We start from the raw sequence: 14,457 nt of genomic DNA, 5'->3' as shown, positions 1-14,457 counted from the left end.
ATAAATACAGGATATATGCTGTGAGTTCCTTGGAGAAGTGCATGCCAAGAACCATGTCTTTCTTCTTCTTTGCTACACCCTACCCCCACTGCAACTGCCATCTGGAGGGCTGGCTTAGCACTCTAGCTTCTTATAGATCTATTTAAAAACCTTTAATATCCTTGTAACTGCCCCAATATGGAGGTAGCTGTCTCCAGGACCCTCCAGTTTATAGACTAAAACAATGAATCATCCAGGATAAGGGTTAGTTTCTGAAAGCACTCTCTACCCCAAGGTTCTCATCTGCATACCTCGAGGATCAAGCTATTGTCTCCTACCCTGCCCATGTGATTACTTACAATATAGACTAGCATAAAACCTTTCCCTTTTGTCTCTCCCCCACCTCCTCTCCTCTTCCCCAAGGAAGAATATGTTGTGACATCCTGATCCCCTTGAGTGGCTCTTTGATCCATTCTTGGTAACACTCATAAGGAAATAAAGCCCTTGCTTGTCTAATAGCATCATCTCTCTCAAGCTGCGTGGGAGCCTTCTCTTACAAAGGCTGCTGTCAGCTCCCTCACCCCGCATAATCATGATGCAGACTGTGGCGTCACTGCTGGTGACGTCTGTGATCGGAGAGAGTGGGATGTGCCTCGAGCTTCAGCACCTTGTTCACAAACAATGATGGATTGTTAATTTTCAAAGAAAATGAAGAGGGATTCAAAATAACACCTGCAACGCACAATATATTGCTTCATGAGCAATAAATAACAAACAGAAGATAAAACCTTGAGCCCTAGGCTTAATGCAGAACCGAAACATGATTTATCTTGCTGTTTACTTTTCCTTAGCCAGAGAACAGGAAGCACAATGTTATTCTGTTCTAGGATACCCAACCGTTCCCTTGTGCCATAATCTTTTACAACACATACTTCTTCAGTGCCTACTGTATGTAAGGTCCTATATGATACGCTAGAAATGGTGTTTTCTTCTGTGTTCCATGCAAGCATTTTCTAAACTTCCTCTCTTTTGCCATGGTATTCCTAGCATTATTTGCAGGACTTCCATGGCACTTGGACTCCCCACCATGAGAATCATTTCTTTGATGTGAAACATAAAAGTAACCATGCTAAAAATGTTAATAGATTCTTGGTGGGGAAGGTGGTCTGATTTTTTTTAGTACGGTCGCATAAGCGAGTAGTACATCAACTAAAGAAGTTGGGATTGGCTGCACATGTGGTAGATGGGAAGGGACTGTGAAGAATCTAGGGGTATAAGGCACTCTCCAGTAAGAACACATGAACATAGGGGTACATGGATGGCTCAGTTGGTTAAGCATCTGACTCTTGATTTCGGCTCAGGTCATGATCTCATGGTTTGTGAGCCCCACATCAGGCTCTGTACTGATGGTGCAGAGCCTGCTTGGGATTCTCTCTCACCCTCTCTCCCTGCCCTTTCCCTGCTCTCTCTTTCAAAATAAATAAATAAAAACTTAAAAAAAAAAAGAACACATGAACATTGCTGCAGTAGAACAAGGTTTCTCAGCCTTCTCACTGTTGATATTTTGGGTCAGATAATTGTCTGCTGTAGGGGGCTGTCCTGTACATTGTAGGGTGTTTGGAAGTATCCCTGGCCTCTGTCCACTAGATTCCAGAAGCACCCCCTACCTCCAGTTGTGACAACCAAAGATGTCTCCACATATTGCCAAATGTTCCCGGTTGGGGGGGGGGCAAATTAGCCCCACTTAAGGATCCCTGCAATAGAGGACCTGGGGAATACCCATCTATGTAACGATGAGATCAGTAGCCTTCCCAGCTCAAATATTATATAACTTTATGATTTACCTAGTTTAAGATAGCATAGTGGTTAAGAGCATGAATTGTGGACCCAGACTGCCTGGGTTTAAATCAGGCCTCACTGCAAGCTGATTTTATGAGCATTGACAGGTTACTTAACCTCTCTGCTCCTGTTACCTCATCAGTAAAATAGGGGTAATGAGAGGTCCTACTTCATAGGGTTGTTGTGAGTTATAGATTAATGTACATAAAGTGCCTAGAACAGTGCCTGGCACATAATAAGTATTAAGTAAGTGTTAACTATATTTAGTCTTGTTATAATTACTATCATTAACACTATCATTCACCATTTATCTAAGTCCTGGAATGTTGCAGAGGTCTGATGTTTCACCCAGCTTTGGACCACTATCTTGCTTCTGCAGAAATGACTAGAGAGCTAAGTCCACAGTGCATTGCTACACAATGAAAAGAGATTTTATTTGGCTATAGGTCTATTAAATAGGCATTGCAGGTAAGCCCCACTTTGTACAATTGTTGAGTTCTTCCAGAGTTCACTTATTTAAAAGCACACTAATTGGCACCTACTTCTAGCTAATCACTGTAGAATATACAAAAGTAAGTGAGATTTATATCCCCTGCCTTCAAGGAGCTAACAAAGATGGGTGCTACATGCACATTTATTTTAGTAAATATAATTACCCTTAAATTTTCAAAGAAATTCTTGTCATTTCCTTTTTACCCATGAAGAATTTATATGTGATGAAAATTATCTTCCTATCTCCAGATTTATCTTTCTTAAAGTTTGTATTTCTATGAGTATTGTGTAATTAAGTATGGTGATATTCTTATACTACCAGCATGTTAGGATTATAATACCTCAGATTATCACCATTTATCTTCCCCTTACTCTCTGTTTAAAATGTTGAATATTTAGTCCTCAGAAGAGACTGACTAAAAGAGATTTTATCTTAATACAACAACAGAATGATATTCCATTCTGAATAGCTTGTCACACGCTACACACCTACTTTCTTCTGGGAAGAAGAATGTCTATACAGGACTCTCTTACATATATTCATATATTTCCTCATTCATTTATTTTAAATACTTTATTGAACATCTACTTTGTGTCAGACGCAGTGTCTAGGCATGAGGAATAACAGGAGGAATAAGGGAATCCAGAGTCTAGGAGGAGAGACAGATATAGAAAGATTATAAAAATATAATGCAATAAGGGCTATTATAGTAATGTGTTCAATGAACTAGGGGAACACAAAAAATAAAGGGCTCTTTGGGAAGGAGTTTAGTGTGATGGATAAGACTGTGGACATTGGTACCAGAGCTGCCTGGGTTCATATTCCTATTCTACCACTTATTAGCTATGTGATATTGAGCTGATTACTTAAACTCTCTGTGCCTCTGTTTCATTATCCGTATATTATTATAATTCCTATATATGCTGTGTCTCTCAGTAGACTTTGAACCCTTCAAGGGCTAGGACTACTTCATTATCATCACCTTAACTATTGCCATGTTATTGTTACCACTTACCTAGTACTCATTCTGAGCCAGAAGCCATGCTAAATTCTTTACCCACATTATCTAATTTAATCTTCAACAAACCTATAAAGCAAATACTATCACTTTCCAAAATTCGTAGCTTGCCATTTTTCTCATCAAATCCAGTTATTTATTCATAGAACTTATCACAATGTATAATTATTTTATGTTTATCTGTATTTTAATATCTCCCTTCTGCACTAGAGAGCTTCATAAGATCAAGGATCGGCATGAGGCCTGTTTGACTCACCATAATGTCTTCAATGTCTGTAATGGTGCCTGGCACACGGAAAATGTACAATGAGTGTACAATAAATATAAAAGGAAGGCTGGAAGGTAGACCAGCAAGAAGAGAAGTAAAGAGAAACAGAATGAGCATATACTGTAGTCCAGAACCATCTGACTCCCAAACCCATGCTCTTGATCACTAGGCAGTGTTGCTTCCTACTCTTAACAGACTTTCAAGGGATGTTTGTTGACAAAATCCTCTCTTCAACTTTGCACAATACTGTGTAACAAAATTATAGTAAGCATAAAAACCAATGGATATAAACCTGGACATAAGAAAGAGAATTATGGGAGAGTGAATTGTCAGAGAAGGACATCTTTTGTCTTAATACAAGAGTATAGATGACGAGATGACACTAACATACTGAACTTGTTTCAATGGAAATAAAGGAAACAAATGAAATAACTCTACTACAGGGTGTGTGTGTGTGTGTGTGTGTGTGTGTGTGTGTGTGTGTGTTGTCTTCAAGATCAAATAACTGACAATAATTGACTAGTTAATCAAGTGAAGTATAATATAAAAATAAACAGATGGCAATGATTTGATAGTTATGGAGCGATACCAAGTTAAAATGGACAATTACTTCCAAATCTTTTACTCTTTTGGCACTAATGAACTCTTGTTCCAAAGTACCATAACTTCAATCAACTTATAGAGAAAGGATTCATTGACAAATAGTCTACAGCCCTTGACCTCATGAGGAGTTCCCACACAAGGCAGAACAAAAAATGAGCATTGTAGGACACGTTCTTCAGACTTGGGTGAGGTATTTTGACAGCACTCGTACTTGACTTCTGAATATTCTTGGCCACTGCCAGTGAATGTAGGACTTATGGGCAAATGAGCTATCTCTTCCTTTAGTGACATGGGACCACTTTTATAAAATACTTAAAGAAATTGCTAGATGTCCATTTTTAGTCTAGAAAGTGAATCAGGCCCATTTTTAGTCTAGAAAGTGAATCAGGCCTGGACTTAATTTTTCCACTATTAAGTGATGATTCCAAACAGATGTTCAACACAGCATATTTTATTAGTTAAGACCTTAAATCCAGATTTTTGCCAGACAGAGATGATCATCTGGGATTTCCCTTTGAAAGTAAAAATGTATAAGCTTCCTTATATGTATGACTGTGCCTATATGGGAGAAAGATTATAGCCAATGATATCAAACTGAATTATCAGTTAGGTGCATTTATTTCTGGTTGTAAATCTAAATGAATTACTACATGTAAATTCAGTTGTCTTGGAGAGAGAATTAGTTTAGCAACTATGCCATAACTTTTAAGATAATTTATCTTTCTGAAAAGACATATAAATAATCAATGAGTGTCATTGCATGGATTGCTCATTGTGCCCAAAATCAATGTAGGTTGATTTTATTTATTAATTCATCCAAATATTTCTTGAATACCTACTTTATACCAGACACTGAACTAAAAAATGGAGAAACAAAGACACCCAAACTAAGTCCCTGACCTATAGGAGCATGCAGGCCAGCAGAAGAGAGACGTGTATTTAATAAGTGTAATTCAAGGCAGTCAATGATAATGTCCAGTTGATCTTGCTTCCTGGAATGCTTTTCAATCCTAATCCTCCTATCACTACCTGGAGGAAAAACCTATCCCTCCTTAAAGACTCATTTCAAATTATTCTTTCCCAACAAAGGCTTCCCTAGTATTCCTCATCCTCTCCACACCTCCAACCCCAAACATCCTTCCCAAGTCATTCCAGCAGATTTAATTACTCCTTTTCTGTTCTCATAACACTTTACTCACAGTTTTACTACAGTACTTATTACAATAATTTATATTAGGTTATATGTCATTCCTCTCATTGTATTGTGAGTTCTTCCAGAGAAGTAAATGAGTTTTGTTCATCTCTGTAACTCCTAGTCACTAGCACAGGATCTGGCACATACTAAGACTCAATAAAGGTTTGGTTTAGGGAAAAGGAATGAGAGAATAAGCAAACATAAAAATAAAATTCTAGATAAAATGTTATGATAACACATTAGGAAGGAGTGATTAATTCTAGTGACGTGGCTTCACAGACAATGTAACATTTGAGATGACCCCTGAAAACTGAGTAGGATTTGACAGGTGGAGATGAGTGTTGGGGAAGTGGAGGGAAATGAAAAGGCAGAACTCCTTAAGAATTTAAAAACTGAATTTATCATAGCAAAATAATGCTGTAAATTCCACATGGTTCTTATCTAAACCATCTGGTTTATGCAAACAACCTTAGCAGGAACTCTACTTGCTAACATTTTAACAGGCACTTTGAATTAATATATATTTTGAAAATAGTAACACTGTGCTGTCCTTTAAAAAAACTGATAATTTAGATAATTCTCTTTCCTCCCCAAAAATTAGTCCAGAGTTTGGCTAGGTTGGTACATTGTAAATTCTCGTTCTTTGATCTCAGAATTCCTTATTAAGAATAATTCCTGATTCTCTTATGTTTCCCAGGACTGCAGAGCCAGTGAGTAGCCAAACTGTTGCAAGAAATTATTTTTGGTATGGGGGCCCAGTCCTTCTAAACCTAGATGTTTCCTCTTGGAGTCATTCTCCAGCCACTAGAGAAAACCAGGGTGCAGATTCAGTAATCTCTAAAGGTCCCTTCCAGTTATAACATTCCCTAAAACTTGTCTCCCCTGGACTAGAGATTGGGAGTTCAGATGAACTGAATAATCAATATGTAAACTCTTGACTCAAAGGGTATCTGATGCCCTATGTTTGTTCTCTTAATAATATTTACAATATGGCTATTTCTAGCCATACTATGCCTTCATGGGAAACAACTGAAAACTGGATGTGAGGACTAGAGTTTCTGGTGATAGAGAAATCACCAGTTCTGAAATGTGACTTCTACTATAGTAACAAATGCTATGGCCATCAATCACTCTGTGTGTGTGTGTGTGTGTGTGTGTGTGTGTGTGTGTGTGTGGAGGGGGGCGGGTTGTGGAGAAGAGGCATAGGAAGCATAGAAAAATAATAAAAACTAATAATTCAGAAATAACGTTTTTGAACATTTGCATTTTCTTGTTCTGACGAATCAGTGACAAAATAGCACTTGTATAAATAACCAGGGCAAGGTTCATCCCTGATATTTCCAGGTTAGAAGGATGTGATAGATGTTAGCAAGCTACTATTAGAACAGAGTTGTCTTCTAGAGTGTAATTGGCTGGAGTGCATACTGAGAGGTAGGAGAAAAGCCATGGAAAGATTTTTCTATAGAAATCAGTAGTCAGAGGGAAATTTCCAAAAATATGTCTTTCTGTGCTCCCAACTATGTAGTATATACATGCACTTGCATGCATAACTCACTTCAGTGTCTTCTTATGTCATCAGTGCTCCTGGAATGTCTTTTTCCTCTTTTCCTTCTTTACCTATCTAATAACTACCCATGACTCAAGACATGTTCTGTAAAAATCTGGCCAATTTGTTCAAATCCCATCTTCTCCATGAAGTCTTTCCCACCTACTCAAGCCACATTTTCATTACTTAAATTTCAGTAGCATTTCCAGTCAATTCCATTCAATTATTTGGTTGTTTCTTAATGGTTTCATTGGAGATAGTAAAAGATTGTGACTAAAAGTATATATCCTGTATGACCTTAGACAATATATGTGACCTTTAAAAGCCTTTCATCTATTAAATGGAAATAGAAATAGTCCCTTTCACAAGGTTATTTTGAAAGTTAAATGAAAATAATGTGTGCCAAGTGCTTTACCTAGCATGTGGTAAGTGTTCAATAATTAGTGGTAGTAATGGATGGAGGTGGTGAGAGTAGCGGTAATAGTAATAATCATTGCCACCATCATTGGTCTCTTCAATTATATTGTATAACCTTTGAAGGCAAGGACTACATATCCTATCTGATTATTCTCTCGTGTCCCCCTAATTTCCAAAATACTCAATTGGCTAATTTGATATTTGCTGATTGTATGTCCATCTCTATTCAATGTTAACTGCCTCAAAGAAATGAAATTACATCAAAAATAGAATTTTTCATTTTTTTTGCACCATGGAAGCTGTTGGATGGTTTTTCTTAGTTTGCATGCATGAGTAGTTTGGATGGAAGCTGACGAAGTAATCATATGCAACTAGACTATGAGAAGAATAGGAAACCTCTTAGTCATCCCAAGCTCCTGTGGTATATGTGCTTGAAAAAAAAACCCAGAAAACTATAAAACCCTGATGAATGAAATAAAAGAAGAATTAAATAAATGAAGAGATATTTCATGTCCATGGATAGAAAGACTCAATATTTTCAAGATGTCAGTTCTTCCTAACTTGACTTAATGCAATCCCAATCAAAGTCCAAGCAAGTTATTTTGTGGTTATCAACAAACAGATTCTAAAGTTTATATGGAGAGGCAAAAGGCTCAGAATATCCAAAATATGTTGAACAAGAACAGAGTTGGAAGCCTGATGCTACCCAACTTCAAGATTTACTATAAAGCTACAGCAATCAAGCCAGTGTGATATTGGAGAAATAATAGACAAATAGATCAGTGGAGTAGAATGAGAACCCAGAAATAGACCCCACAAATAGAGTTAACTGATCTTTGACAAAGGAGTAAATGCAATACAATTGAGGAAAGACAGTCTCTTCAACAAATGTGCTAGAACAGCTGGAAATCCTCATGCAAAAAAAATCTAAACACAGATCTTATACCCATCACAAAAATTAACTCAAAATGGATCATAGACCTAAATGTGAAATGCAAAACTATAAAACTGCTAGAAAATAACATGAGAGAAAACCTAAAGGACCTCGGATATGGTGATGACTTTTTTTTTTAATGTTTATTTCTTTTTGAGAGAGAGCGAGAGAGAGAGAGCACACACACAGGAGGGACAGAGAAAGCGCATGTGTGTGCGTGCGCACATGAGAGACAGGCAGGAGGGATCCAAAGTGGGCGCTGCACTGACAGCAGAAAGCCAAATGTGGGGCTTGAACCCACAAACTGTGAGATCTTGACCTGAGCCAAAGTCAGACGCTTAACCAGCTGAGCCACCTAGGCACCCCAGTGATGACTTTTTAGTACACCAAAGGCATGATCCATGAAAGAAATTATTGATAAGCTGGACTTAACTAAAATTAAGATCTTATGTTCTGCAAAAGACAATTTAAAGATAATGAGACTATAAGCCACAAACTGGGAGAAAATATTTGCAATATACACATCTGGTAAAGGACTATTATCTAAAATATACAAAGAACACTTAAAACACAACAAGAAAACAAACAGCCCGATTTAAAATCGGGTCAAAAACTTTAATAGACAACTCACTAAAGAACATATACAGATGGCAAATAAATATATGAAAAGATATTCCGTATTATGTAACAGGAAAATGCAAATTAAAACAGCAAAGAAATACCACTGTACACCTATTAGAATGGCCAGAATCCAGAACACTGACATCACTAAATACTAGTGATGATATAGAGCAACAGAACTCTCATTCACTGCCAGTGGGAATGCAAAATGGTTTGGCTACTTTAGAAGATAGGTTGACAGTTTCTTACAAAAGTAAATATGCTCTTACTATACAATTCAGTGATTGTGCTGCTTGGCATTTCCCCAAAGGAGTTGAAAACTTATGTTCACACAAAAATGTGCACATGAATGTTTATAGCAGTTTTATTCATAATTGTCAAAACTTGGAAACAGCTACAATGTTCTTCGGTAGGTGAATGGATAAACTGTGGTACATCCCTATGATGGAATATTATGCAGCATTCTATTATGATAGAAATGAGCTATCAGGCCATGAAAAGACATGGAGGAAACTTAAATGCATACTACTGAGAAAAGCCAATCTGAAAAGGCTGCATGTTGTATGATTCCAACTATGTGACATTATAGAAAAGGCAAAACTATGGAGATGGAATAAGATCAGTAATTGCCAGGGGTTGGGGTGTAGGGAGGGATGATATAAGCAGAGCACAGAGAATGTTCAGGGCAGTGAAAATATTCTGTGTGATACCACAAGGATGTATACATGTTATTATACATTTTTCCAAACCCATAGAATGTACAACACCAAGAGTGAACCCTAATTTAAACTATGACTTTTAGGTGATTATGATGCATCATTGTAACAAATGTACCACTCTGGTGGGGGATGTTGATAATGGGGGAGGCTATGCATGTGTGCAGGTAGAGGGTATAAATGAAATCTCTGTACCTTCTCTGTAATTTTGCTATGAACATAAAACTGCTCTGAATAATAAAGGCTTCATGGAAAAAAAAAACAAGAGAAAAGGAAGAAACAGAGGGAGTAGAAAGAGAAAGAAAGAAACACACTAAAATACCATCTGGTAAACTTCTTTCAAATTCTATGACTTCCTTTCAGTTCACACTGTATTGTTTTAACCCTTGTAAAGAGCTGGAATTAAGGCTCTACCTACTACTTGTCCATCAGTCTGTTTCTGTAAAGTGTTTGCCAGTTTATGTTAAGCAAACTACATACTGAAACCTTAATACGACAAACTATTTTGCTTGTCATTTTTTTTTAGCTGATAGTAGTAGAACTCTGAATGTGGATTCCACTGCAATGACGCTACCTATGTCTGATCCAACTGCATGGGCCACAGCAATGAATAATCTTGGAATGGCACCACTGGGAATCGCTGGACAACCAATTTTGCCTGGTATGCTATTTTTAATCACGTCACAAGTGTTTCTTTTTATTGACCATGTGGTAATAAATATAACAGTATGACACAACTTATTTTGAAGTTGACATTTACCAGATTCTGCCTAGAGTGTGCATTTTTGTAACATGAGCTTTATAAGCAGGGTGGCCAGTAGTTACTAGTATACTCCTTATTGCACTATGGACTAGGGATATAGCTGATACAGGATATGGGCATTAATATTTAAATAGGTTGTCGAAATAAAAGGCAACAGAATTTGGCAAGGAATTATAAAGTTTATCTAATTTTATAGATTTAGAGGAGACAAACAAACATGGAGTGGAAATGAGAATTGACTTAGACACCTCAAAAATCTTAGATTCCTAAAGTGGGGAAGAAGAGATGGTAGGGAACATTCCAAAGTAGTTCACATTGAATAACTGTTCATATTTTTTTAAACAAAGTAACCAGTAAGAGAATGGGCATGTTGTACTTACTCCATCTCCACTAAAGATAAAATCAGAAGAAAAATGACACAGCCTCTGAAGGGTTTGGTTTAAACACAAAAAAAGCTTCTATACTGTCAGAACTATTAACCGTTAAAATGGATTTGTGAAGACATTAGGGAATTGCCATCTATGGAAGCCTGGAGTGCTTTTAAAATAGCCTAAATATTAATCTTCCCAGGTTCATCTAATTGTGATCCTACTTTTAAAAGAATGGCAGGACCAGGCCCATCGAGTACCTTGCTACTCAAAGTATAATCTGCATAACCTGGGAGCTATTAAGAATTGCCAAATCAGGGGCGCCTGGGTGGCGCAGTTGGTTAAGCGTCCGACTTCAGCCAGGTCACGATCTCGCGGTCCGGGAGTTCGAGCCCCGCGTCAGGCTCTGGGCTGATGGCTCAGAGCCTGGAGCCTGTTTCCGATTCTGTGTCTCCCTCTCTCTCTGCCCCTCCCCCGTTCATGCTCTGTCTCTCTCTGTCCCAAAAATAAATAAACGTTGAAAAAAAAATTAAAAAAAAAAAAAAAAGAATTGCCAAATCTTAGGCACTAGCCCAGAGCTACTGAATCAGAAGCTGCATTTTAACATGATCCCCAGGTTATTCACAAACACAGTAGAGAAACGGATCTAGAGTAATGCCACTTTGTTGTGCCATTTGTCTATATAGTTAGTGACCTCCACCCCTCCCCCCAAAATAATTTCACAATTCCAATTCAGATTTTGAATCCTTATAAGATATAATGGGGGCATGCAAGTATAGGCAACAATACTTTATAATCTTAATAATTAAGAAATGTGATTACATAGAAAACTAGGAAACAAGCTTAAAAGCAGCCAAATATAAAGGAAAAATATGTAAATGAGAAATGGGTGGAGAATGAAGGCGCTTGGATTATGTATGTGGCAGAGGCAATGAACTGTCCCACCAAACTATAATTCATGCCTTGGACTGTAGTTGACTAGACTGCATCCTACTCCATTAGACCAACCATGATTGAAATGAGCAACCAGGGATCCTTTTAGGGTGAATGATTGGACCATAGATCTCCTTGGGTTTTGAATGACTAGTGGGGCCAATCTGGAATCAGCAGGTGTTATGACAGGAGCCACTATTGCATCATGGTTAAACATTCAGACTCTGGAGTCAATCTGCCTGACTTCCAAACCTGTTTCTTTCACTACTTTATTTTGAGTAGTTAAATATCTTCTATGAAACTCTGTTTCCTCATTCATAAAATCAGACTAATAATACTTAACCCCTTAGGATTTTTGTGACAATTAAATTGTCCTTAGCACAATGCCTGGCACATAGTGCTCAAACGTGTTAGCTATTAAAATATTTTTAAAATCATTATTAATATACTTTTTATACATATTTCTAAAGGATGTAATGGGTCTTTTAAATTTAGTTCTTCCTCATTATTTCATTGTAATAGCATTTAAACTAAAATATTATGTATTATTTTATAGCTCCGTTTGGAGTGGTCCTGAGTCATAATCTCTTACAGTCTAGAGAAGCTAAACAATCTGATTTGCCTTAAACATTACCAGTTCATGGAAATCTGATCTGTATGGGTATATGTCTCAGGGAAAAATCTTGAGGCCAGATCTGCACTGATGCAAAGGGGACTATATGTTAGTTATATTGGATTATTTGTAAATTACAATGTCTAAACATAAATCTATGTTCACATGGTAATCTTCAGCATTTAGTCACCCATCTGCAATGTGGAGCAAAAAAGGCTTAGCATTGAGAGTAAAAAAATCATCCAAGGCATCACTATAGGCCCAAAGCTTATTGCTGGGGTCAATAACAGGCCTAAAAATTTGGGTAGGTTTTCTTCACAGGAGCTCAAAGGGCTATTCCTGGAGAGAGTATCTTGTTTACTATGTAACAACATAGGCCTCAAAGACAGACTGGGTTTGGATCATTGCTCTGCTACTTGCTAGCTATGTGACCTCACACAAGTTACTTGACCTATCTGTACCTCAGTTTCCTCATCTGTAAAATAAGGATAACTCTAGTATCTACCTCATAGGATTGCTGTGAAGATTAAATAATATGCTTAGCCCAATGTTTGGCATGTAATAAGCACTCAGTAAAAGTTAACTGCCATCATTATTATTACTATTAGTAGTGCTATATGCTCTTTAAGATAAAGGAAATACTAACATCCTTCCTTCAAATGGCTGCTGAGCTACCACTTAAATTGAAAGTATTTGAGTTCAATGCCGCCACCATCAGCTCTAATGAGTGTTCCTCACATCCACCTCCAGCCAGACATTTGAAACCTTACGAGTGATTTTCATTTCTACTTCTAGCCCTCTTTGCCTGCATCTTATTTTCTTAAGCACTATGAAGAAATAGATTCTCAGGGTCCCCTTCAACTTCGTGTTTCAGTAATTTTTTAGCTATGCTTTAGGGAAAGTTACTTGACTTTGGAAACCAGATCTTAGAAATACTGATATTTAGTTTAGTAGTGCTCTTTTTGTCTTAAAAGTACCTTGAGCAATAGTATTGGGCTGAGACATACGAAGCTATCTGTAAAATTACTTGAGTTTCGTGTCAACTAGTTTTTCCCCTCTGTGTATTATTTCAGGAAGGCAGTTTAACCATTGAGATTAGAACACAGGTTCAGGGTCCCTACTGCCTAGGTTCAAATAAATCCCTGCTCTACCATTAAGTAGCTATGTAAACATTTGCAAGTTACTTAACCTCTCTAGGCCTCAGTTTCTTCATCTGTAAAACACAGATAATAATAGCATCTATGACATGGGGTTGTTGTGAAGATTAATGAGTTAATACATTAAAGTCTTAGAATGATTCCTGCTTCACAGTAGTCTCTCAATGAACTTAACTCTTATTACTGTTTTGAGTTCACATCTGACATATGCTCACAAAAAGTTGAATTATGGCTCATTTGTATTCTTAGCAACAGTGAAGGGTAATGAATGCAGAAGCAAAATTTTCCCTGGGAGAAGTGCTGGACAATAGCAGGTGAAGGGAACAGTACCTGCTAGTGCTGATGACTGCTCCTTGTAAATCTCATGGTGTATCCACAGAAATGGAAGGTTGACACCACAATCCAATGCTGCCTACCCTTCTTCTTGCCTAGATTTTGGGAACAGAATGCCTGTTATTTTTATTATGTAACATTTTAACTGAATGGGCTAAAACATCCCCCAATCCTGTATCCTCCCTGCCTCAAGATTCCTTGAAATGTAAATGGCAGCCAATGAGCCACATGGAACTGTTCCCTGAGATCACTCACTGATGGCTCAGTAATTCAGCTACTTTTCTGCCCCTTATGAGGTTTCCTACTGAGCCAGCAAACTTTTTTTTTGTCCAGTCTCATCTGGTCTGTGACAATAGAAAAGGCTTTTGGCATTGATGAAAAACAAATGATACATAAGCTGCCTTGATTTCCCCTAGAGAACTCAAATCCATACTGTCATGGAAGCTGAGTCTCTTGACACATACTTGTCATCAGGGTAGTGTCATTATATTCATTGAGTGGGGAGCAGAGAGGCCATCTCTGGGGTTTGGTTTGGAGCTCCCTTTCATCTAACATGGTGTTTTGTACAGCTGCTATTCAATAAAGTTAATCCATAATGATGGCAAATTAGGAGGTCTCCTCTGTCTGGCAGCTGTCTTTCCTGCTAGAGTATTTGCTTTTC

General features: G+C 37.6%; 1 protein-coding gene across 13 annotated transcripts in view; it reads left to right on the top strand.

Moving 5' to 3' along the window:
* The window catches only part of ENOX2 (ecto-NOX disulfide-thiol exchanger 2), a 258,800-nt gene that overhangs the window by 184,718 nt on the left and 59,625 nt on the right, over window positions 1-14,457 (top strand). For 12 of the 13 annotated variants that reach the window (XM_045471598.1, XM_045471596.1, XM_045471594.1 and 9 more), the window contains one exon: window positions 10,156-10,290. In XM_045471598.1, the coding sequence (XP_045327554.1) occupies window positions 10,194-10,290 (97 nt within the window). In that variant the 5' untranslated portion in view covers window positions 10,156-10,193. Of the gene's footprint in view, window positions 1-10,155; window positions 10,291-14,457 lie in introns of those variants that run through there. The other variant, XM_045471595.1, reaches the window with a different exon arrangement.

This window comes from Leopardus geoffroyi, chromosome X (assembly GCF_018350155.1).
Source record: "Leopardus geoffroyi isolate Oge1 chromosome X, O.geoffroyi_Oge1_pat1.0, whole genome shotgun sequence".
NCBI lineage: Eukaryota > Metazoa > Chordata > Mammalia > Carnivora > Felidae > Leopardus > Leopardus geoffroyi.
The sequence above is the reverse complement of the archived record's forward strand: the minus strand, read 5'-3'. Positions and strand labels throughout refer to the sequence as shown.